This window comes from Abramis brama (assembly GCF_963993115.1).
Source record: "Abramis brama genome assembly, chromosome: 8".
Lineage (NCBI taxonomy): Eukaryota > Metazoa > Chordata > Actinopteri > Cypriniformes > Leuciscidae > Abramis > Abramis brama.
This window is the reverse complement of record NC_139970.1, coordinates 12,156,863-12,180,096: the sequence shown is the minus strand read 5'-3', so window position 1 is coordinate 12,180,096 and position 23,234 is coordinate 12,156,863. Positions and strand designations below refer to the sequence as shown.

The window sequence follows — 23,234 nt, the reverse complement described above, 5'->3', positions numbered from 1 at the left end:
TTGTACATGCAATAAATGAAAAGGCCTACTGACATTATATACTCATACATCTTATAATTATCATGACTGTGAAGCAAATTTGTGAAATAAATATCAAATAAATTTTTTTTAAATCAAATTTATTTCTTTGGAAACCAATTTGCCATCACAAACATGTAAAACAATAATATTCAATGTACATCTCAAACAATTGTATAAAAAGCCTGAGCAAATACACGTTTAAAGAACAAATGCAATTATTGGCCCTTCAGTGAGAATTAACAGTTTGTTGTAATAACAGTGCACTATATATGATAATCTCTACTTATATGGACTATGGACCATCTGGTTTCTCAGAACTCTATGCATTTTATTTGCTAATGCACTTTAATAATGGACTAATATGATGATACTGCATTCTGTGTTTTTATGTATTTTTTAAGCACTGCTATAAAGGAAAAGCACTTTAATGATTAATAGATGTAAAAACTGCATTTCGTTGTACTGGTTGTCCTTACTTGTGCAATGACAATAAAGTTGAATCTAATCTAATCTAATCTAATCTAAAACAGCGTAGCAGTAGACTATATTCTTGAATGAAAAATCAAACCACATTTTTACTTAAATCATATTATTATTTGATGACATGCAATGGTAAAACGGCCTTTCAAACTTTCAGAACTCGTAACGACAATTCACTCAAATATCTAAAAATGCAAAGACAATGCATTCATTACAAAATGGGAGCTATTGACAAAGGACAATAGTGGCACATCAGAAGTTAAAAGAAACAAGGATTGCTTTCTTGATGTTTTTACAGTGTCATCTCCATCATTTACTGTACTTGAGGTCTGTCACAGAGGTAATGTCCTTTAAAATCTTGATAAGTCTTTCAGTAGCTGAGTTTGTGTAGAGCTCAGTGTGCTAGACAGATGCTGAGATCAGATAAGGCTTCCGGTATTTGCTTTGCATCCACACTCTGTGCATTACCACCTTCTTTCCTCTGTTTACCTGCAGTCTTCTGTCTTCCAAATTCTGAATCTCCTCCAAACCAGCATTAGAAAACAAATGATGAACCTCATCTGTAGAGATCAAGACATTCAGCATGAATAGGTGTTTATGTGAGCCAAAACGGCATGGAATACAAAAATAATATGTAAGAAAATCTGCTGAAATGGTTCTACCTTTTGTGAAGAAATACACACATGTTCCGTCCTGCCGCGTATAGAAGTTTTCAGACAAACACTGACCTGTGGAAAGTGGATCAGTGGTCATGCACGGTTATTCAAGAATCGATCACAATCAAGTTTTTATGCCGTTTTGTTAAATCTACGAGAAAAGAAATGAATATTTTGAACATGAATAAAAAACGTAGGACTGTCAAAATATTAATCTTGTATTTTTTTCACAATTAGAGGCTTAACACACATTCAGTTGTTTTTTAAGGAAAGAAAACAATGTGTTGTATATTGACTGCGTTGTATATTGTATTGACGATTTGGATATCGATTAAAACTGAATCACTGTAGTAATGGACTTTGTAATAATATTAATTACAATGCTAAATTATATCAACTGTGGGTTAAAATGAACATGTTTCTGATTTAGTGTAGATAAAAGGGTTCACGAGATAATGCTAATGTGACTGAGCATGAGAGAAAAAGTGTGTGTATTTACAGTATGTGTGTATGTGCACACCTCCATACAATGAAACTGGTTTAATGTGCATTTTAAATAGAATACAAAGAGGGGTCTCTGTATCAGTGTTTTCAACATTCACAGCTAACACATGACATATTAGGTAATGAAAAGACTGAGCCAGAGTTTAATGAGTCAACAATCACCTTTTTTAAATCGCAGTTGTGACAGATCATATCTGCCATAGTCTCTGAACAGCATGATTCCTCCAGGCTTCAGCTGTCCAGCCAAACTCTTCACCACTCCTAGAGCTCTGCTGGAGCAAAGCAGAGGGGTTAAAGGTGTTTTACGCACATTCATATTTAGATAATAACAGAGATGCTATTAGGCTTCCTAATGGTATCACATGAGTTTGAATAGAATGGCAATTTCTCCATATAGAGACATTTTTATGGTGCTTTTGTTTGAATCCTTTATGAATCTTGACAGCCTGAGTTGCTGTTGTATGTGGAAAAAACTCAGAAATTCTGCTAAATAATGAATTTGGAATGACATGAGGGTGAATAAATGATAACAGAATTTGTATATAATATATGTATTTTTATATAAAATTCAGAACTTAAAAACAGATTTAAGGTGTAATTATAATTTGCTATAGAAAATGAATTTACAAACTCACTAACACATGTATTAGAATCACTGGGATGCTATTATAGCTTTTATTATTATTTTGAATTAATTTTTATTTTAAAGTTTTATAAATTGTGTTGTTTTTTGTCAATATTAGTTTTAAAAGTTTTTTATTCATTTCAGTTTTACTTTGAGTTATTTTAGTACATTTAACATTTAATTTTATTTCAAATAGTATTTTTTAATGATTTTTATGCAAATGCTCATGTAAAAACAGGGATTCCCTGGCAATTGTGTGTACTGTGTTCAGTTACATTCCCTGAAATGACGGATCTGATTGAGGGGCTGAAGATCTGAGTTTCTAACAGTAAGGTTGTAGATAGATATAGTCTATAAGCTATATCACCATGTAACCTTGATGAAGACACTTCAGCTCATGGTTCCTCTAGTCTAGAGGGATTTAACCTGTAATAAGTGCACTGTATAAATAACTCAGACTCAATATTGTGTAGACTATATTTGAGGGAATGTATTAAAAACTCTATAATTTATCTGTGAATCTGACAAGGGACAAGTAGAAATATTAGTTCAACATCTCTGAGTGCAAAGCAAACTAGAAACACTTTGCTAATGCAAACAAAAGAGAAAATATACTAGTCTATGGTTCTACGAGCTTCCAATTCCAGCTTCATATGTAAGTGTTTCATGTTTGCACTCAATTCCCTTTGCATGATACTCCAGAGCTGTGGTGAAATATGCAAACTGACAATATCAAACACTCAATTTTCCACAACATTGCTCAAGAGCTGTCAAGATCATGTTTATGTTTGAAGATATCATAGATAACTTCTAAAGCTACAACACTGGCTTTAACATAAATAAATAATCATGTATGTTAAGTTTGTATATTAACGCTTCTAAATACAAAAAAAAAAAAGTGGTTTAATGATAAAATAAAAACATGCTTCTAATGCTGTTCTCATGCTATTTTGAAGTATATGAAATATTTGACAGATATTAAATGCACGTTGTGATAGGTGGATCTGGCTGAAGGGTACCGTATAACAGTGAGGTAAACTGGAAATGGCTGCTATAAGTGAGACAGCAGTAATGGACACTGTAGATACTGGGCATATAAACACTCTAATGTCAGATGCATGCTGGGCAAGTGCGTTACAGTGTTAACATAATGAATGTGTGTGTGACCTTTATTACCGTGCTGGGTGGATGGCAGAGAGCACAAAGACCACCAGAATAATGTCCAAACTCTCAGGGGGGAAGGGAAATGGGGACGTTGGGTCACAAATGTCCCGCACGAATGCATGACACACCGCAGGGTCATAGTCTGGGTGCTCCTGCAAGAGAAAACGTATACGTATACTAATACAATTAACAAACATTATGAGTTTCATTTATCTGAATATGAAAGCTGTTGACACTTTGGGAATCGCTTTAATCACATTTCAAATAGACTAAATAAAATTACTTTTAGGGTGAATCTCATAATGAAATGTTCAGGTCATCTTTCAACCCGAAATCAAAAAAAGCAGGAAAAATTAAACCTGTATTAAAAATATTACTAGCATAAATTAAATTCAGTACTACAATGATATATACAACTGTACTTTATATATTGTATATATTACAATTAAAAAAAAAAATTATTCAAAATTAATTATTCAAATATTGAAGGCATTTTTTTATACATTTATTTTAAGTTCCATGAATTCCTCTTGGTTTAACACATAAAATAGTTGCTTTCTATTTGAAAATGTAATGTAAAATGTAATTAATTAAAATTAATTTTCAGCCTCAGTCACATGATCCTTCAGAAATCATTCTAATATGCTGATTTGCTGCTCAAGAAACATTTATGATTTTTATGAAGTCATATTGAGGGTCCAGAACACCACAGAGACTCTACTCTGTGGCTCTTTTGACTTGGACCAACACCCAAGCAACACGGCTGTGACTTCTGCACAGGCAAATCAAATTTTCTTCACAAAATGTAAAGATATTAGTTTTTATATTAGAATAAAAATCAAAGCATATATGCAGCACTGCCGCTGCATGCTTGATGTCACTTCCCCCGCCATTCAATATGTTCCGCTGCTGGCATTCGATGAAGGTCTCTGCATACCAAAGAGCATCAAGCACCAGGAGACAGAGCCAGACTCCCACACCGCTGATCAGCCGTCACTTATACGGATGGAGAACAGGATATGTTGCCCTCCCCATCTTTATCCATTCTCAGAGGCTTTCGCTAATGTGTATCTGGGATGTGTGTGTGGGCTCTGCTTGATGGAAAGGTGGCAGGTGTAATTATGCGCTGAGAAGCAGAGACATGTCACTGTGATTTACCTGGATGAGCTCAACAGCTCGAGATGAGAAGTCACAGCAGTACAGAAACGCCTTGCTGCCCCTAAAAATACACAAATATGCCTGCTTTTACTTGCTACTCCCAATTAGTGTTTCTATTACTTTTTGATTTTCATCTCCTTAACTGTATGGGATAATGCAGTCAGTTTTTGCTTTGAGGTCACCCATTTAGGGTCTATTTTGCAAATGATAATAACCTGAACATTTCTGACTGTACAATATTCCGCTTATCACATGGTTACTACACTTATTACATGGAAAACATTAACATACAATACAGATTTTATTACATTACACAAGAACAACTTAAATACTCAAGATATAGTTCCTCACACAAAACTATTGTACGGCTTCAGAAGACTTAGAGCATGAGATCTACACAACTGTTCAAATGTTTGGGTCAGTGAGATTTTATTAAAATAATGGATCAAATTGATTAAAAGTGACAGTAAAATCATTTATAATGCTACAAACGATTTCCACTTCAAAATAAACCCTGTTCTTTGGAAGTTTCTATTTATCAAATAATCAAGAAAAAATGTATCATGGTTTTCACCAAAAATCATTAAACAGCACAACTGTAATAATAATAATAAATGCACAAATCAGCAAATCATCATGATTTCTGAAGGATCACGTGACAATGAAGACTGGAGTAATGATGCTGAAAATTCAGCTTTGATCACAGAAATAAATAAATAGAAAATTATAATAATAATAATAATAATAATTCACAATGTTACAGTTTTTACTATATTTTTAATCAAATAAATGCAGCCTTGGCAGAGACTTCTTTCAAAAACGTTTCCAACAACATCTTACTGACCCCAAACCTTTAAATGGTAGTGTATTTCACAGTGCTTTTTGTCCTTTGCTAGAGCAACTGAAAGACAAACTCCTACATAATTTCTCCTAGTAATAAAAATGAGAAACATAAAGCGGATGCTCTTACCTGATGGTGCTGATGATGGGAAACACACTGTTACCAACACCACAGCCCACCTGCATAAACACACACACCAAAATCACCTAAACTTAAATGCCGATTCACACGAAGAACGATAACTAGTTCTGTTATCGTTCTGTTATTCTAAGCATGCTGTCTGCTGTTTTAAATGCTCAAGCTCTATAAAGCAGGATGGATTCTGATTGGCTGTCAATGTTTTTATCATTTATCATCTGAATAAAATTAGTTCTGAAAGTGATTCTAATGATACGGTTTCTCACTCGAGCTGAATCTCTGACCATTACCACCCGCTCCGCAATGTGTGTGTTCCTCTCCCGCCCACACCCGCAAATATTCTGTTACAGCTTGAAGAAATTGTACAAAATTACAGAAACATTAGGGCTATACTAAACATTCAGAAACATTGCGTTTTATTAAACTGACCATAAGATAAAGTGATGCTGGCACCACAAATGACAAATGCATTCGGCCAGCTTTTTATTAGCCTTATAAAACTCTATCAACTGTTAAAACAGAACATCACAACTAGTTATCGTTATGGCCCTTGGTGTGAATGAGCCATCCTAAATGATTTAACACATCAGAAATGATTATTTGGTAATAAAGAGCTAGTTTTTTGCATGTCTGAATGGCGGTAACACCTCTAGTATCCGAAAAGCAGCATGTTGTCCAGGGAATGTGTCCGTCTCACTGGTTAATGCGCTGGAACTGCACTGCTGGTGCTTTTCTCCGTTCCCAGACTCTGTTCCCAGACTTCCCATATACATCCCTGCAGCGTCTGGAGGGAGAAGCTCTGGGAACTCAGTGAAGAGCCAATTCCGGTTTCTGAAGAACTTGCTCTGGTGCATCTCATAAAATCGGTCCCAATATTTATGAGCTTCTCTGTCGTATTTTGCTGATGGGAGAGAAAACAACAAGGAATCAAAACTAGAAAAACTAGCTGGCAAAAACTAATGAGTTTTGAATACTTACATTGCTCTTCTACAGGAATCTTCTCTTTCGAGTTCTCCTCTGCTTTCTGCTGGGCTTTCTCTCTCTCTTCTTCAGTCCACTGCACATGATCCCTGAGGCACAGCATGTATGAACATTCATTTCACCCAGCTGTTCTTTTTCAGTTCTTGCGAATTTGATTAAAATATCATTAAAGGGATAGTTCCCGCAAAAATGTATATTCTGTCATCATTTACTCACCTGATGTCATTCCAAACCCCTAAGACTTCCGTTCACCTTCAGAACACAAATGAAGATCATTTTAATGAAATCTGAGAGCTTTCTGTCCCTCCACTGACAGCTACACATCTACCACTTCGATGCTAAAGAGATCTTAAAAATAATCCAAATGAATTTAGCGGTTTAGTCCAGATTTTCTTATGAGACTTGATCGCTTTATATGATGAACAGATTTAATTTAGGCTTTTACCCACATTTAAACATGCATCAACACATCAGATCTGGTAAATGGAAGCTCAGGCATGTTTGCTTGACGTGTGAGAACCAATGAGGTTCATTCCTGTGTTACGCAGCACGTTTGAGCTTCTGCAAGAACCAATGAGGTTCATTCCTGTGTTACGCATCACGTTTGAGCTTCAGCAAGAACCAATGAGGTTCATTCTCGTGTTACGCAGCACGTTTGAGCTTCTGCAAGAACCAATGAGGTTCATTCTCGTGTTACGCATCACGTTTGAGCTTCAGCAAGAACCAATGAGGTTCATTCTCATGTTACGCATCACGTTTGAGCTTCAGCAAGAACCAATGAGGTTCATTCTCATGTTACGCATCACGTTTGAGCTTCAGCAAGAACCAATGAGGTTCATTCTCGTGTTACGCAGCACGTTTGAGCTTCTGCTTATGTTCGCTGATAAATGTTTCTGTGAATAAAAGCCTAAATTAAATCTGTTTATCATATGAAGCGATCGAGTCTCTTTAGAAAATGTGGAATAAACTGCTCAGTTCATATGGATTAGTTTTACGATCCCTTTATGAACTTTTTGAAGCGTCAAAGTGGAAGTTACGTAGCTGTCAATGGAGGGATAGAAATTGCTCATATTTGATTAAAAATATTTTGATTTATGTAACGAAAATGAAAGAAAGTCTTACAGGTTTGGAACAACATGATGGTGAGTAATGTTTTGGGTGATTTAACCCTTTAAGCATTAATCTGCTGGGCAATAAATGCAAACAATAGAATCCTTTTAATGTGGGATTATTTTCAACAACAAAACAATTATATAACGCTTTACACAATACAGATTGTTCAAAGCAGCTTTACAGTGATAATACGAAATTAAAGTAACAGAGATTGTTTTGGCTCTAGAATAAAGTTATTGTCCAGCTAAAGTTAGTTTCGATCGATTCACTTCCGTTGCAAAGATCATTAGTTATTAACTTAGGGGCCGCTAACACGACATCGTTCTAACAGAAAACCCTTAACACACTTGACCTCAAATTGGTACAAATTGACCTCAACAAATTAATTGTCTGGCCTTAAAAATGTATAATACACAATCTTTTGTCGCGTCTGCGTAGCCATGTGAATTGGAATTATTTTGACAACGTTTATCTGTACAGAGTTAAAGGGAAGGGAAGGAGGCCTTCACAGGGGAGAGACTAGTTGACACTTCAGGACGGTGTTGTCGTCGTGTCCAGGCGCAGGTCCTTCATCAGATCTGGATACGGCCTGGATCCGGCGGATCCTAATATTAGCGTAGACGCCATTCTTCTTATGATGTAACAAGTACATCAGGATTTATGGGGAGTGTTCCCGGTTCCAGCTGACCTAATCTATGCAGCCTAAGATTGAATTATAGAAGTCTATAATGTGTTATGTGTCTGCTAGGTCAAAGAGATGTGTTTTTAGTCTAGATTTAAATAGACAGAGTGTGTCTGCTTCGAACATCTACCGCCTGCAGTCGATTTTGATATTCTAGGTATTATCAACTGGCCGGAATTTTGAGATCGCAATAGACGTGAAGGACTATAATGCGTCAAGAGCTCGCTCAAGTACTGCAGAGCTAAACCATTTAATGCTTTGTAAGTAATCAGCAATATTTTAAAATGTATACGATGTTTAATAGGGAGCCAATGCAGTGTTGACAGAACTGGGCTAAAATGGTCATACTTCCTGGTTCTGGTAAGAATTCTAGCGGCTGCGTTTTGGACCAACTGGAGTTTGTTTATTAAGCGTGCAGGGCAACCACCCATAAGAGCATTACAATAATCTAGCCTTGATGTCATGAACGCATTAACTAATTGTTCCACATTTGTCATTGAGAGCATGTGACACGTGACTTTCAAATGAAAGATTGGTATCAAAGAGCACACCCAGGTTCCTAACCGACGATGAAGACTTAACAGAGCAGCCATCAAGTGTTAGACAGTATTCTAGATTATTACGTGTGGAAGTTTTTTGTCCAATAATTAAAATCTCTGTTTTTTCAGAATTAAGCAGTAGGAAATTACTAGTCATCCAGTTTTTTATATCAGCTATCCATTCCGTTAATTTTGTGAACTGGTAAGTTTCATCAGGGTGTGAAGAAATATAGAGCTGAGTATCATCAGCATAACAGTGAAAACTAATGCCATGTTTCCTAATGATATCTCCCAAGGGTAGCATGTACAGAGTGAACAGCGAATAGTGTCATTATTCAGCTCAAGTCGGTTCAGTTCAATAACTATAAAGTTCATAAATTATGAAATGAGTTTAATTCAGTTATAAGCAGCTCCACAGAAGACAATAGCATTGTTATTCAGCTCAGTTAAGTTTATGTTTTGTTTTCATCCAGAAGTGTTAGTGCAGTCAAATCAATAATATTACTATTGAATATTATGCATCTTTTAACCCCCAACTAAGTCAATCAGTACTTACTATTAATCGTATTACCTAAATAAATGAAAGCTTGAATTATCTGTTGAAGTTCTTAATTTTTGGTACATTTATAGATGTAGATAGTTTATAAATAACGCAACCCAAGGAGGAGGGCTTCCTCAGCCGCATCTTGGTTTCTCTCAAGGTTTCAGGTTTATTTATGTATTTATGTACCAGTGTTATCATTGGCTTGATCACTGGGGATCTGTATCTTTTTTTTTTTTTCTACATTTCTATAAAGCTGTGTTGGAACAATGTGTATTGTAAAAAGCACAATATAAATAATAAATGTAATTAAAACTGAATTTAATATGCATATACATTTGAATAGTCTACAATTAGTTTATTTTTAACAAGCAATTGATATGACAAGCTTTAATTTGTAAAAAATAACATATTTGAAAAAAAAATTCAACATCATGATTTTACAGCAAAATTCACTTATATGAATGTATGAAGAATTATGTGCATTCTAGGTACTGCAAATCATTGTTTCTTTTTAATCACCTTTTTTCTGTTTTTATTTGTTGTCCACTTAAATAGTCCTGAGGCATGAAAAGTGTATTTTTAGAGTAAATATATTCCCTGCAGTCTCTAAATTAATATATTAATATGAGGCCTATATATGAATATAAAATATCTAGCATGTATAAACATGCAGAATTAGAAAAATGTTTAAAATAATTATTATATATTTTTCACAGTTATATATATATATATATATATATATATATATATATATATATATATATATATATAAGTACCGGTCAAAAGTTTTTTTGAAAGAAGTCTCTTCTGCTCATCAAGCCTGCATTTATTTGATCAATAATATAGAACATATAGTGATATTTATTTGAAAATATTTGAAAATAATATTTAAAATAATGGTTTTCTATTTGAAAATACTTTAAAATGTAATTTATTCCTGTAATCAAAGCTGAATTTTCTGCATCATTACTCCAGTCTTCAGTGTCACATGATCCTTCAGAAATCATTTTAATATGATTTAGTATCAATGTTGTAAACTGGTTGGTGCTGCTTAATATTTTTTTGGAACCTGTGGTACTTTTTTTCAGGATTCATTGATGAATAAAAAGAACAACATTTATTCAAAATAGAAATCTTTTCTAACAATATAAATCTTTACTAACACTTTCTATCAATTAACACATCCTTGTTGAATAAAAGTATTAATTTCTTTAAAAAAAAATATATAAAAAAATACTGACCCCAACATTTTTAAAGGTAGTGTATAATGTATATGATACTATATATATAATTATAATAATAGTCTTGCAGATGTCCCACTGCTTTTACTTCATTTTATGTCAACCATCTTAAGTCTTCCTTGGTAAAATACCTTTGTGGTACCAGGTCAGATGACAATACCATGGTACTAAATGAGTACCATGTCAGTTCTCACATTCACAAGACTCAAGCATCTGTAGACTGTACCACATGTTATGCTGAAAGATGTCATTGGGGTCAGTGAGGATTCTTCCTCCTAACGGGACAGGTGGTCTTCCTCCACTGTACAGCCTCACAGCACAGACGGTCAGCTTCACAATCCTCCTCATTTCTCCATGCTCATCTGAGAACAGCAATTAATGACGGTCATTACCAATCAAACACACTGTCGCCTGGTTTCACAGACGAGGCTTAAGCCTAGTCCCAGACTAAAATGCATGTTTGAGCTGTTTTAACTGAAAGCAACTTGCACTGATAGCCTATATCAATATATCAGTGCCATTGTTTTGTCTCAAGATGCACACCAGTAATGTTTTTTTCTAAGGCAAATTTATAAAAGCTACTTAAATGTCCCAATTGAACTAAGGCTTAATCCTGGCTCAATCTAAACCCTGTCTGTGAAACCAGGCCTTTATCTACTATACTGAATCTGATGTGAAGCATTACACTACATTTCCCAGCTAGCAACAGCGACGATGCGCCTTCAGATGACGTACACCCGGAAGCTTTTGTAAACACATGTGAGCAGAGTGTAAGCTGATTACAATTTCAAGCAACCAAAAAATGTCCACTAGAAGCAGACAACTGTAAGATTTTATACGAATGTATTCTATGATTTTGCAACGTTTTGGAAACGGCAGATATGAGGATTTCTGACAACAATTGCAATGTTAGCTTAGTGCCAAAAATGTCTCACGAAAATACAACTTTAACTTTAACAATAGCAAAATGAAGAAATGTATTTGCGCATATTTGACTAAGTCATAGGACGCAGATGCTCTTCGGTATATTAGCTAACGTTAACTGTTGTGGTTTGGATATAACTTTCAGCAACGCTATAGCACTTTTATAGTCTGCGTATAAAAAAAAACAGAGAGTTGACTTTACCCAGCACTCACTTAGATGCAATTCTGAAGATTATTCCGCTTAGTTTTGTGGTAGTCAGTGCATTTTATTTGAATGGTGTGAGTAGTGTCGTCACTCGTCGTTCCCCATGTGCGCGCTCCCGTCCCCGTGCGCGCCCCGCACTAGTAAGAACAGCTGTGCTGCCCTGACTTCAAGATCCCGATCCCGTGGATCCAATGACTCTGGCAGATTACTGGGAGCAAACCTTAAGATCCTGAGGAACATCATTCTCCAAGTAAGTATTGCTGTGTGTGTTTGATACTGGGGTTTTTATTTTCGTATTATTCTGATTCTAATTTACAGTGCCAGTCTCATGCTCGCCAAGCCTGCATTTATTTGATCAAAAATACGAAAAAAATAAAATAAAATACCTGTAATATTGTGAAATAGTATTACAGTGTAAAATAATGGTTTTCTATTGTAATATATTTTAAAATATAATTTATTCCTGTGATCAAAGCTGAATTTTCAGCATCATTACTCCAAGTCTACAGTGTCACATGATCCTTCAGAAATCATTCTAATATGATGATTTAGTATCAATGTTGTAAACTGGTTGGTGCTGCTTAATAATTTTTTGGAACATGTGGTACTTCTTTCAGGATTCATTGAAGAATAAAAAGTTAAAAAGAACAGCATTTATTCAAAATAGAAATCTTTTCTAACAATATAAAGCTTTACTATCACTTTTGATCCATTTAACACATCCTTGTTGAATAAAAGATTTCAATTTTAAAATAAATGTAATTTTACTTTTTATTCATCAATGAATCCTAAAAAAAAAAAAAAAAAAAAAAGCAGCCCAACTGTTTTCAAAATTGATAATAATAAGAAATGTTTCTGCAAATCAGCATATTAGAATGATTTCTGAAGGATCATGTGACACTGAAGACTGGAGTAATGATGCTGAAAATTCAGCTTTGATCACAGGAATAAATTATATTTGAAAGTATTTTCAAATAGAAAACCATTATTTTAAACTGTAAGAATAATTCATAATATTACTGTTTTTGTGTATTTTTGATCAAATAAATGCAGGCGTGATGAGCATTAGAGACTTTTTTCAAAAAAAATAAAAATAGTAATATTTCCAAACTTTTGACCTATTTTTTAATAGGTTTTAATTCATTAAAGTATGTCATGACTTTATAGGATGACACAGAATTCGTAAAGGTTTGGAGCAAGACATCCAAGTCCCTCGTCGCTTATGAAAGTGGACGGATATACTTTGAGAATTACAGGTGTTGTTACAGCAGGTAAACTATCTGATTTTATTAGGTTAAGATACTTAAGAAAAGTATGTTTTCCCAAAATATGACATCTGTTAATATGGCTCAAATGTATTACAAATCACAGCCTTTTGCCCGAGCCAGAACAGCTGTACGAGCTCCCCAAAACTCCCCGAACTGAGAAGATTGAAGACGCATTGTTGTGCCAGTGTCCTCTCGTAAGTCTGATCATCTGCTGCACGTCATTCATTTGAATATTACTTTCTGTGTAATACGTAATCGTAATTTTTTTTTTTTTTGCAGGACAATGTTCTACCAAATGCCTCAGAGCAGAAATCCTGTCTGTTGGCTCTGACAGCTCATAACTGGTTACTTCGGCTCTCGGCTGACACTGGAGGAACGCTACAGCGGGTCTACCTCTCCTCGCATTTCAAATTCAGGTGCTGACAATTCTTTGAGTGCTAATAATTTGGAAATAATAACTAGCTGCATGTTACAGTACATTTTCTGGCAAAAATCTCATTAATGTAACATCTGAAATGAAGTGTTTTTGTTGTACTAATATGAGTTTGTTAACAGATCTTTAGGTTGGGACTCTTCGCAGGAGACATTTTATGTCAAATCCATTCAGAGCAAACAGACGACTCTGCAACGACAGGTCAGACTCCACTGAGGCTCATATCTGTGTTGCATGTATTTCATATGCAGTTAAATGTGCTTTATTGGCATGACAATTGTTACAATGTATTGCCATAGCATTCCTATTGTTTACAGTGAAGTGTGTAGTAAGATACAATGACTGTGTCCGAAATCACATACTCTCTTGAGTAGGTACTTATTTTGAATTAGTAATTACTTTGCGACCTCTAAAAAGTATGTTCTATATAGTATGAATGTGTGTTGTATGAATGTAATTCGGATATACTACATTTGCCATGTTGTCATTATCATATAACCTACCAGGGTCAATTACGTCAATGCTTCACAGCCATTCATAAATCCTCTTTGTAGGTGTAGGGGAAGGTTGTAGGTGTAGGTGATCCGGGGAATGTTTGCCTACTCTTTTATAGGGGACAAAATATCGATGGGGCAAAATATTGTTGTCCTTCCCCATGCGATATGATAATCCATATGCTGGCGCCAAATATCGATATTTTAATGAATAAAATAAGGCACTCTAAATAGATTTCCCTCCTCCCAGCATCACTACTTCATGGCTCCTCGAGGTGGCGCTCAACACATGAATAAGGAAAATGTAAACATAAATTAACTAGCCTAAGAAAGAGAGGGTTTTAACAGGATGGCGGACAGCAGTGTGAGTAAAATGATTAGGGATGCACCGATATTAACATTTTGGCCAATACCGATAATTCTTTCAATTTGAAAGCCAAGAACCGATATATTGCCGAATTATATTGTTATATAATTTTTGAGAGCCTGATTACAAAAACAAAAGTCCCCCAAATTTAAAAGCCATCATTCTCATTATAATTTCATGTAGCATATGACAGAACATTTTGCACTTAACTGAATTTTCCTTTTTTGAAGTGATTCCAATCATATTTCAAGCAATTCAGAATCATCATGGCGAACATAGCGCATCTGATGTGTCTCATCTGAAGGAAATAATCCATTATTTATCAGCTTAACGGCCAAATATTCTTATTGGGCGGATAACGATAATGTTACAAATGAACATATATCGGCCGATACCGATATGGTGGCCGATATATTGTGCATCCCTAAAAATAATAGATGCCCCAGCCACGTTTAAGTCCAAAGTCTGGAGAACCGGCACTTAACCTTTTCACTGGCATTTTGTTTTCATAGGTAGACAGATATCGTGATGTATCATTATAGGATTGTCTAGCGATATACTGATTATCGCAGAATTGCTGTATCATGATATTATTGGTATCGTGAGCCATGTATCGTGTATCGTATCGCGATGTACCCTGTGTCTCCCACCCCTACTCTTGTGAATTCTGACATACTTTTGTCACATACTGTTTTTCGCCTACTATATAATAGGGAAGTATGCAAATTATTTGAAATTTTGGATATAATTTCCTCCTAATTTTCCTCATAGATAGGGCAGCTGGTGAGAAAGTGTTGCTCTGTCTCAACATCTTCTTGGCTACAGTATGGGCAGATCCGGTGTTCTGACAGTAATTGCTACCTGCTATATTTGCATGGTTTTAAGGGTAGTATAAGGGCTTGGAGCCAAATAACATTCAAGTTTACTTTGTTTTTCTGTTTTCTGTTGTTTGAAGCCTCAGGACCATCTGAATGAGGGTACTTTTTTCAATGGTTATTTCATGTCTCTCTCTCTCTCTCTCTCTCTCTCTCTCTCTCTCTCTCAGGCTGGTGTTGATAATAACATCCTCATGCGTATGGCCGTATTTCAAGTCTTTCCACTGGAGCTTGTAGGATTGCTGGAGATAAATAAAAAAGTAATATCTGCATAAGTACATTCATATAAATCTATTTTTGTTGTAATGGAATGTCATAGATTTTTGTTCTTTTTTTAATTAATTTACTTCAATTTAGCTCCACTTATTCTACATATTTTAATGAAACCTGTGGATTTCAGAACGAGATATTAGTTTTGATAAGTAGTATTTTCTATTGTCTATTTTTATTATTTAAATGTATTCAAATGAGCATCGTCAAATGAATGAGTCAATATAAAAGATGTTACGTTATGTTATGTTACGTTGTGTTACGTTATGTTGTGTTACGTTATGTTATGTTACGTCACATGTTACTGTATGTTATATGTTCAGGTCTTTGGTAAGACGGTGGTGGATGTGCTGCTGTCACAGGGAGTCTTAGCTGTATCACACAGCTCAAAACATGTCAAACTTTACAGTTTTGAGTACATAGTTAATAAAGTAAGTGAACATAATTCCTTTTTGTGATTGTTTGGTTTATTGGCCCTGTTTGTTTTATCGTCATTCCATATGTGTTCTTTTCTCTTCAGTATAGAATTGAGAAATTGGCTCTGGGACAGCAGTGTGAGATTAATGGTGGGAAAGGAATTGTGGGAGAGGCTCCATATGGTATCCCGGTCAACATTCACATTCATGGTGGGTGACTGATATTTTATATACAGTAAAAAAATAAAATAAAAATTATATTAAAAAAAAAGTTAAATAACTGCCTTATTTCCCTCAATTTTTGCTCTAAAAAGTCTTGAAAAGGTGTGGATAAAGTGTTGATTCATTATTTTTGTCTCTGTAGATTGTGAGGTGACATTCTTGACAGGGTTTGTGAGATTCAGACAAATGTTTAAAAATGTGTCAATTAAAATGGCATAATCTATTTAGGTGAAACTGTCAAAGTTGTGCAGTTATTTTCACCATTAGTTATTTTACATTCAGGACTTCGTTCCTCATGTGTGATGGAATATTTTGTTCCCATTATGTTGAAAACACAGTGCAATCTCTCACTCTGACAGTCCAGGGTCATAACATGAGCCCTTTCTTACCACTGAGCTTATTATTACATAGTACATATCTAATCTACAGTCATGTGAAAAAGAAAGGACACCCTTTTGAATTCTATAGTTTCATGGATCAGGACATAATAAAAATCATCTGGTCTTTAGCAGGTTTTAAAATGAGGTAAATACAATCTCAGATGAACAACAATACAGGACATATTGCTTCATTGTTTGTTTAACAAAAATAAAGACAAAATGTAAAAGCCATGTGTGACAATCAAAGTACACCTTATGATTCAGTTGCTTGTAGAACCACCTTCAGCAGCAATAACTCGAAGTAATCATTTTCTGCATGACTTTATCAGTCTCTCAGATCATTCTGGAGGAATTTTTGCCCGCTCTTCTGGACAATCTTGCTTCATTTTTTTGAGGTTTGTGGGCATTTATTTATGCACAGTTCTCTCTTAAAGGGTTAGTTCACCCAAAAATGAAAATTCTGTCAGTAATCACTCTCCCTCATGTTGTTCCAACCCCGTAAGACTTTCGTTCATCTTCGGAACACAAATGAAGATATTTTTGATGAAATCTGAGAGCTGGCTCACTTCTTCATAGGCTGCTAGGTAATTTCATTCTGCCGCCCCAGAAAAGTTAGTAAAGACATCGTTAAAATAGTCCAAGTGACTACAGTGGCTCAACCTTAAGTTTATCAAGCGACGAGAATACTTTTTGTGCGCAAAAACAAACAAAAATAAAGACTTTATTCAACTATTGATTTTCTTCCGGGTGGGCCTCTGATGTTATGTTCACGAGAGACCTGCGCGAGAACTGAGAAGAATGGCAGATGGGTCTCGATGTAGTGTTCTAAAGTGTGCATTTCCTGGATGTCCGAACCGTGAGAAACCAACAAGAAAACGTAAAAGTGCCTTACCAATGCCACAAAATGAATGGCTTACCTTTCACACTTTCCCATCAAATGATTGTGAGCGTCATCTTCTCAGTTTGATGACTGTTGATTGCCTCCTTTACTGCTACTCGGACTACTGTCACTGGCCATCAACATGGCCGCCACGTCACAGAATGCAACGCGGCACCCAAGCCCTATTGCCAGAAACTCAGTTTAAGTCCGTTTCACTCGTAGGTAGAAATGAATGAGCACGAGACTAAACGAGGCAAGACATAAAACAAAACGCAGAGAGAGGACAAACTTAGATAAACTAAACAAACTTGAAGAAAACAAAAGCTTGAAGAAGCGAAACGAAGAGCGACGAAAACATGAAGAGAGCGAGATGAGCACTGTCATCCCCCTATAAGAGAATCTTAGTCCGCCCCTTTACGGGGTGAACTGACCAATAGACTTAGGAAACTTTTGAGCGGGAGCGGGTTCCTTTGTCTACTCTTGACAGCCTAATTTGCATATTTTACGATGGTGTTAGGATTTGTAATTTCTACTCCAAAAGACGGTAAACATAGTATAATACATTTTATGGTAACCTATTACATATATTTAGCTTAGGCAGACCGAGAGGTTTAATTCGGTACCAAGATTGATATTTCCGGAAGATACAAACATAGAGATACATTCTTATTCTTTAAAATAAGCACTTAGAGTTCAACTAACACAACTAGAAAGTCATAACTAGGCTAATGTAAGGGGGAAAACATACATGCATACAGGAATATATCATATACATTTCAGAATTATTTATATTCTGAGTTAGATACAAAGAACGTTGGTGTGTGTGTGTGTGTGTGTGTGTTGGGCATCTTGGAGAGGGCTTTTTCGGCCACCTGGACTTCTTGCTTGCCGAGAAAGGGGGGGTTGAACTGATTACAATCTGTTTGAAGCTCACAACAGAGTTTGGAGGTGTTTCTGTTACATTTCCACCAGGCCACAAACGTGTCAAAGGGAGCCATTCGATTCAGACTCATTGGCGCTAAGCTGTGATTTACATGATATTCGTCGATGGTTAAAAGCTTTCTGAATTTTAGAATGAGCAAGTCATCGTGAGCTTGTCCATACGCTACATTCCTATGGAAGCAGTATGGGTGTACTTAGTTTGTCACACATGGCTTTTCGATTTTGTTAAATAAATAACGACACAGTGTAATATGTCATTTTCATCTGAGGTTGTATTTACCTAATTTTAAGACCTGCTAAAGACCAGATGATTTTTATATTATGTCCGGAAACGTAAAACCATATAATTAAAAGGGTTGTCCTTTCTTTTTCACATGACTGTATATGACAAAACTGAGCCTGTGTAAAACATTACTTTATGGCCTGGTTTCACAGACAGGGCTTAGATTAGGCTTCAGTTCAATTAGGACATTAAAGTAGCTTTTATAAACATGCCTTAGAAAAAACATTACTGGTGTGAATCTCGAGACAAAACAATGGCACTGACATATTTTCACAAATTCACTGATAAGTTGCTTTCAGTTAAGACAACATGTTCTTTTAGTCTGGGACTACAGGCTCAAGCCTTGAAACCAGGCATAGATCACTTTTGTCTATGGAATATTTTGCAGTAAAATGATCCAATTACTTTCTTAGGCTTTTTGGTGACCAATCATGGTCATTCCAATTCTGAAATAGAATTCTGCTTGAAAAGGCTGTTCTTCATTTTTCAAAATATCCAATGATTTTTCTACTTATTTTTCATTAGCCACCTCTATAATAACTATGAAACATTACTGAAAAAAGTTGCAGACAGTTGAAGTGTGTAAGAGTTTCTGAGGGAATCAACTGAATTACTGATAATTGACTCTCTTTAATTAAGTTGAGAAAAATTTCCAGGTACAATGTGACAATTAAAGTTATGTTGTTAGTACAATTAAAGTACAATGTTATTATTTCTTATGAGTTGTCAATAGTGTTAATTCCGTTAACGTAAACTGTGATGAAAAATGTTTGACGACACCGACATCATTAAACACCAACTGTGATATAAATGTAATTTATATTAGTGTCATTTAGAATTATTGGAATTACTCTGAGGAATTTCACAGTTGTAGGTTTTGAGAGAAGCTTTTTAGTTTTACCAGTTTTCATAGTGTAGAAAGTATCTTAATTTATTACATGGCTTGGTTGAATTCTAATGTAGAATGCGGTCTGTTATTTCTTGATAACAAAAATCAATTTTTTTTATATAATTTTTTCAATAAACTCCTTTTTGAATCAATATTTTGTGTCAAATTATTGATTTATTTGGTATTTAGCCATGTTATAAGCCTCCGCTTCGTGTCGGGGTCCTGATCAGCCTGTCGGGGTTGTATTCACTATAACAACCGCCTCGCTCTACATTATCCCTTACATATATGATAATACAAGAAACTTGTAGAGTAAATGAATGTGTGAAATGGAAAGACTTATGAGATACAATCATGAGGAAAAATGTATTCTCGTTCGGCGCCACCTATCGTACAGGTGTGTATTAGGCGAAGGCGATCAATTGTTTCGCGTTAGATGTGAAAGCACTGTTCGCCCGTGATTTGCTTCACTTTATAGCATCGCTCTCAGTGTGAAAGGGCCTTAAGAAAGTCTAAATAAAAAACCATTTGCTTACAAAATGAACACCAGTTGTCAATACTTCTCTCTACAGAGTGTCCTCCCGTATTGTTTGAGATGTCATACTTTGAGAACGGGGTTCAGATCGGAGGTCATCCCTGGCACTACATCTACACCCCCAACCACAAGAGACACCGAGGAACCCATCATATCTGCTCCATCACTGACGGAGAGCTGGTGATTACTCTGATTCATACACGTTCATAATCCTATGCAAAACAATCATGTACATGCAGTGAGAGTGAATGTGTGTAACCTTTATATTGCATTTAGGTTGAAATTATTATTTATTATGGTGGACATATAAAAATTTTAGGGCAAGACAAGACAAACAGTATTAGGTTTATCTGATAATTATATTACTTATAGAATTACACAGTAAATTAAGACTTTGGTTCTAAGAAAAAGAACACTTATGTTGTTCAATAATTGACACAAGTGTCTTTTAATTGAAGCTGTTTTTCTTTGTTATGTGTCTATATAATCCAATGATCTGTCATCAGGCTAAGAGCGGTGTTCAGGACATGAAATGTGACTCTCTGGAAGCAGACTGGATCTTTTTTCACCCAGATGATTCGGGCCGAATTGTTCATGCAGGACCCAGCACAATAAAGTGAGCATGATTATTATTATATATGGCAAAAGAGAGACACAGTTGCACATTACGTATGTAACAGGAATCTTATTATAAACAGTGTCACACTTGGACAATGATAAACAAGTGAATGAGGATCTGTGACTTTGAACATTGTACCATAGGAACAATGTGGATGAACCACTTTTCTTCAGTGTCACTTTTCTCTATAATTGCTGTTTTTAATTTTCTCTGTTACAGTGTTCTGAAGATCATGGCTGAAACTGGATGTGACCGGAAGTGTGAGATAGTCACGGACTTCTCCATCACCGCTGCTCGTGACAATAGTGTAATTGTTGTCTGTGGGTTCATTACCAGCTGTAGTTGCAACAGAATATTATTGACATTTTGATACTATAGTTTTTTAACCAACAGTCGTAGGATTTTGTCACCATCAGACTCACTCAGCAGAAATACCAGCTGATATTTATTGTAAAAGAAGATCAATACTGCATAGAAGGCTCTTTTTTGGATGGTTTGTAAACAAGGTTCTTCATGCCCACAGGCACCTCAGGTGATTGTGACCTCTTCTGGCCGTACAGTGAAAAGGAGATTCCAGTTGTTAGATGATGACCCTGCACAAGAGGTACAGCCGACCACCAGCCCACACACACTCTAAGACCCTGTTTACTCCTGGTATTAAGATGCGTTTTGGACGATCGGATCACAAGTGGACGACGCTAAATACAGGTGTAAACGGGGACTAAAACGTTTTGACCACTTTTGCATTTTAGTCGAGCGGATCACAAGTAGACGAGGGAGACTCATTCCCGTTTACACCTGGTGTTTTAATCCGTCTCTTTTGTCCACTTTCGCCCACTTTCAACCACTTGGGTCTATGAGGGGTAATGTATGTGTTTTTTTTCTTCCAGATCTTTCGATCTAATGGGCAAAATAAGCTCATGCAATAAACATACGGAGAGAACTAGCTTTAAATTCTGCTCAGAGTCGCAAGACCAGCCGAACGCTGTAAGTGCGTGTTCGAAATCAGGAATGGTGAGAGAACATTGTGCTTGGTATGTTTTTCATCTTCAAACCAAATTTGGGTCTCCAGCCGACAAAGTTTAAATCCCGTCTGGCTAGAGCTCTTCCCATAATGTTCACCCATTAGATCAGCAGACGGTGTTTTGTGGCTGTTTGAACACATTCGATCACATGAGTGTTTACACTATGAAAGCAATCCGGTTGAATGTGTTTTCAACTACCGGAAGTGCTTGAAAAGTGGACAAGCTCAAACGTTTTAGACCCCGTTTACTCCTGTATTTAGTGTTGTCCACTTGTGATCCGATCGACCAAAATGCATCATTAGGCGACCTTGAGTGTCCAGAAAGGCGCCAAATAAATAAAAATGTATTATCATAATACCAGGAGTAAACAGAGCCTTAGTAAAAAACAGTTATTTTAAGAACGGTTCACTGAAAGTTTCTTGGGGAACCCAACATTGTTCTTGTGTGGCATCAATCTGAAACCCCCCTTTATTTTTAAGAGTGTATAAGGGTTTGAAACATGATGGGGAGTAAATGATGACAGAATTCTCAATCATCGTACTTAGAACCGTTCGCCCAGACGGTGGAACAGAGTTCACTCGCTCTAGTGTGTGAAAAAGTCTGAGACGGTCTGTTATTGTTTGTGCTTTGACATAACTTGGAGGTCTTATCTAGACTTTCAGGATGGTGAAGTACGAAGATGAACTTGATCTGTTGGCTGTGATAGACACCACTCACGCTGAAGATGAAGGACAAGCCCATCTTCGTCTACATGATAATAAGACAGGGATTTTAATGAAGAGAGTTCCTCTAAAAGAGCCATGGGATGTGGTATGACATTTAAATTAATGGGGGGGTTTTTAGATATCATTCACTCCATTTGTCATAACCTAACATCCTCTGTGTTTGTTTTTCAGACCTACAGTCATGAAGTGTACTTTGATAGAGACACGATTATTCATATTGTCCAGGAGAAAAATAACACCTTCTGCTGCCATGTTTATAAAATGAAGAGAAGACCTTCAGATGATCCATAAGCACATTTCATATTCCTGTATATGTTGATTACTAATGGACTGTAGTGCAAAAACAACAACAACGTATTTGTATATCTGGTACTGTATTATAATTGGTATATTTTGTGCACTTTTGACATCTTATGAGCAGAAAACATTTGTTTTTAAATAGATGGATATTGAACACTATCATTTGCACTGAAAAAAATATACTTTTCTACACTTTTCTATTCAGTTATTTTATTAAAACATTTACTTGTAACTTTATAATTAAAGACCAGTTTGTGACAGATATGCTCTTGTCATCATTATGAAACTTGATGTTGCATAACTTTTTAATGTGAGTTACACAAAAAAGTGTGTAAAAAGTGGGTGGGAAATAAAAAGGGGGTGGGAAATAATCCTGTGTCTGTGTCCAAAAACCTAGTGAGCTGCCTATCTGGACAGCATCATAGTCATTTTGAGCATGGATAGGCTAAAGTCTTTTTTGGGATGGCAGTGAGCTTCCTACCTAGACAGCATTTT

The 23,234-nt window shown here is 35.8% G+C and overlaps 2 protein-coding genes across 7 annotated transcripts; one reads left to right on the top strand and one right to left on the bottom strand.

Moving 5' to 3' along the window:
* Positions 1-109: 109 nt before the first annotated feature.
* On the bottom strand, positions 110-11,951 carry mettl8 (methyltransferase 8, methylcytidine). Of its 2 annotated transcripts, none has more exons than XM_084121463.1 (10): positions 11,814-11,940; positions 10,914-11,049; positions 6,566-6,657; positions 6,235-6,488; positions 5,579-5,628; positions 4,609-4,669; positions 3,463-3,602; positions 1,824-1,930; positions 1,164-1,229; positions 110-1,061 (listed from the first exon to the last, which is right to left on the bottom strand). In XM_084121463.1, the coding sequence occupies exons 2-10, from the start codon at positions 11,033-11,035 to the stop codon at positions 904-906; spliced, it is 1,050 nt and encodes a 349-aa protein (XP_083977589.1). In that variant the 5' UTR covers positions 11,036-11,049; positions 11,814-11,940; the 3' UTR covers positions 110-903. The 2 variants fall into 2 exon arrangements, with proteins under 2 accessions (XP_083977589.1, XP_083977588.1); XM_084121462.1 differs by having other exon boundaries at positions 111-1,061; positions 11,825-11,951.
* Positions 11,920-23,000, top strand: dcaf17 (ddb1 and cul4 associated factor 17; the record flags this gene model as incomplete). 5 transcript variants are annotated; one of them, XR_014607391.1, is made up of 14 exons in its annotated part: positions 11,920-12,066; positions 12,984-13,087; positions 13,188-13,278; positions 13,364-13,500; positions 13,640-13,718; positions 15,424-15,513; positions 15,847-15,954; positions 16,044-16,149; positions 20,108-20,250; positions 20,577-20,686; positions 20,909-21,009; positions 21,213-21,293; positions 22,369-22,524; positions 22,611-22,998. XR_014607391.1 is itself a non-coding variant. In XM_084121460.1 (14 exons), 14 exons carry the CDS (start codon positions 11,920-11,922, stop codon positions 22,728-22,730), a joined length of 1,560 nt encoding a protein of 519 aa, XP_083977586.1. In that variant the 3' UTR covers positions 22,731-23,000. The 5 variants fall into 5 exon arrangements, 2 of the variants coding, with proteins under 2 accessions (XP_083977586.1, XP_083977587.1); XR_014607392.1 differs by lacking the exon at positions 22,611-22,998 and adding an exon at positions 21,580-21,703 and having other exon boundaries at positions 20,909-20,996; positions 22,369-22,485; XR_014607393.1 differs by lacking the exon at positions 22,611-22,998 and adding an exon at positions 21,580-21,676 and having other exon boundaries at positions 20,909-20,996; positions 22,369-22,481.
* Positions 23,001-23,234: the final 234 nt, after the last annotated feature.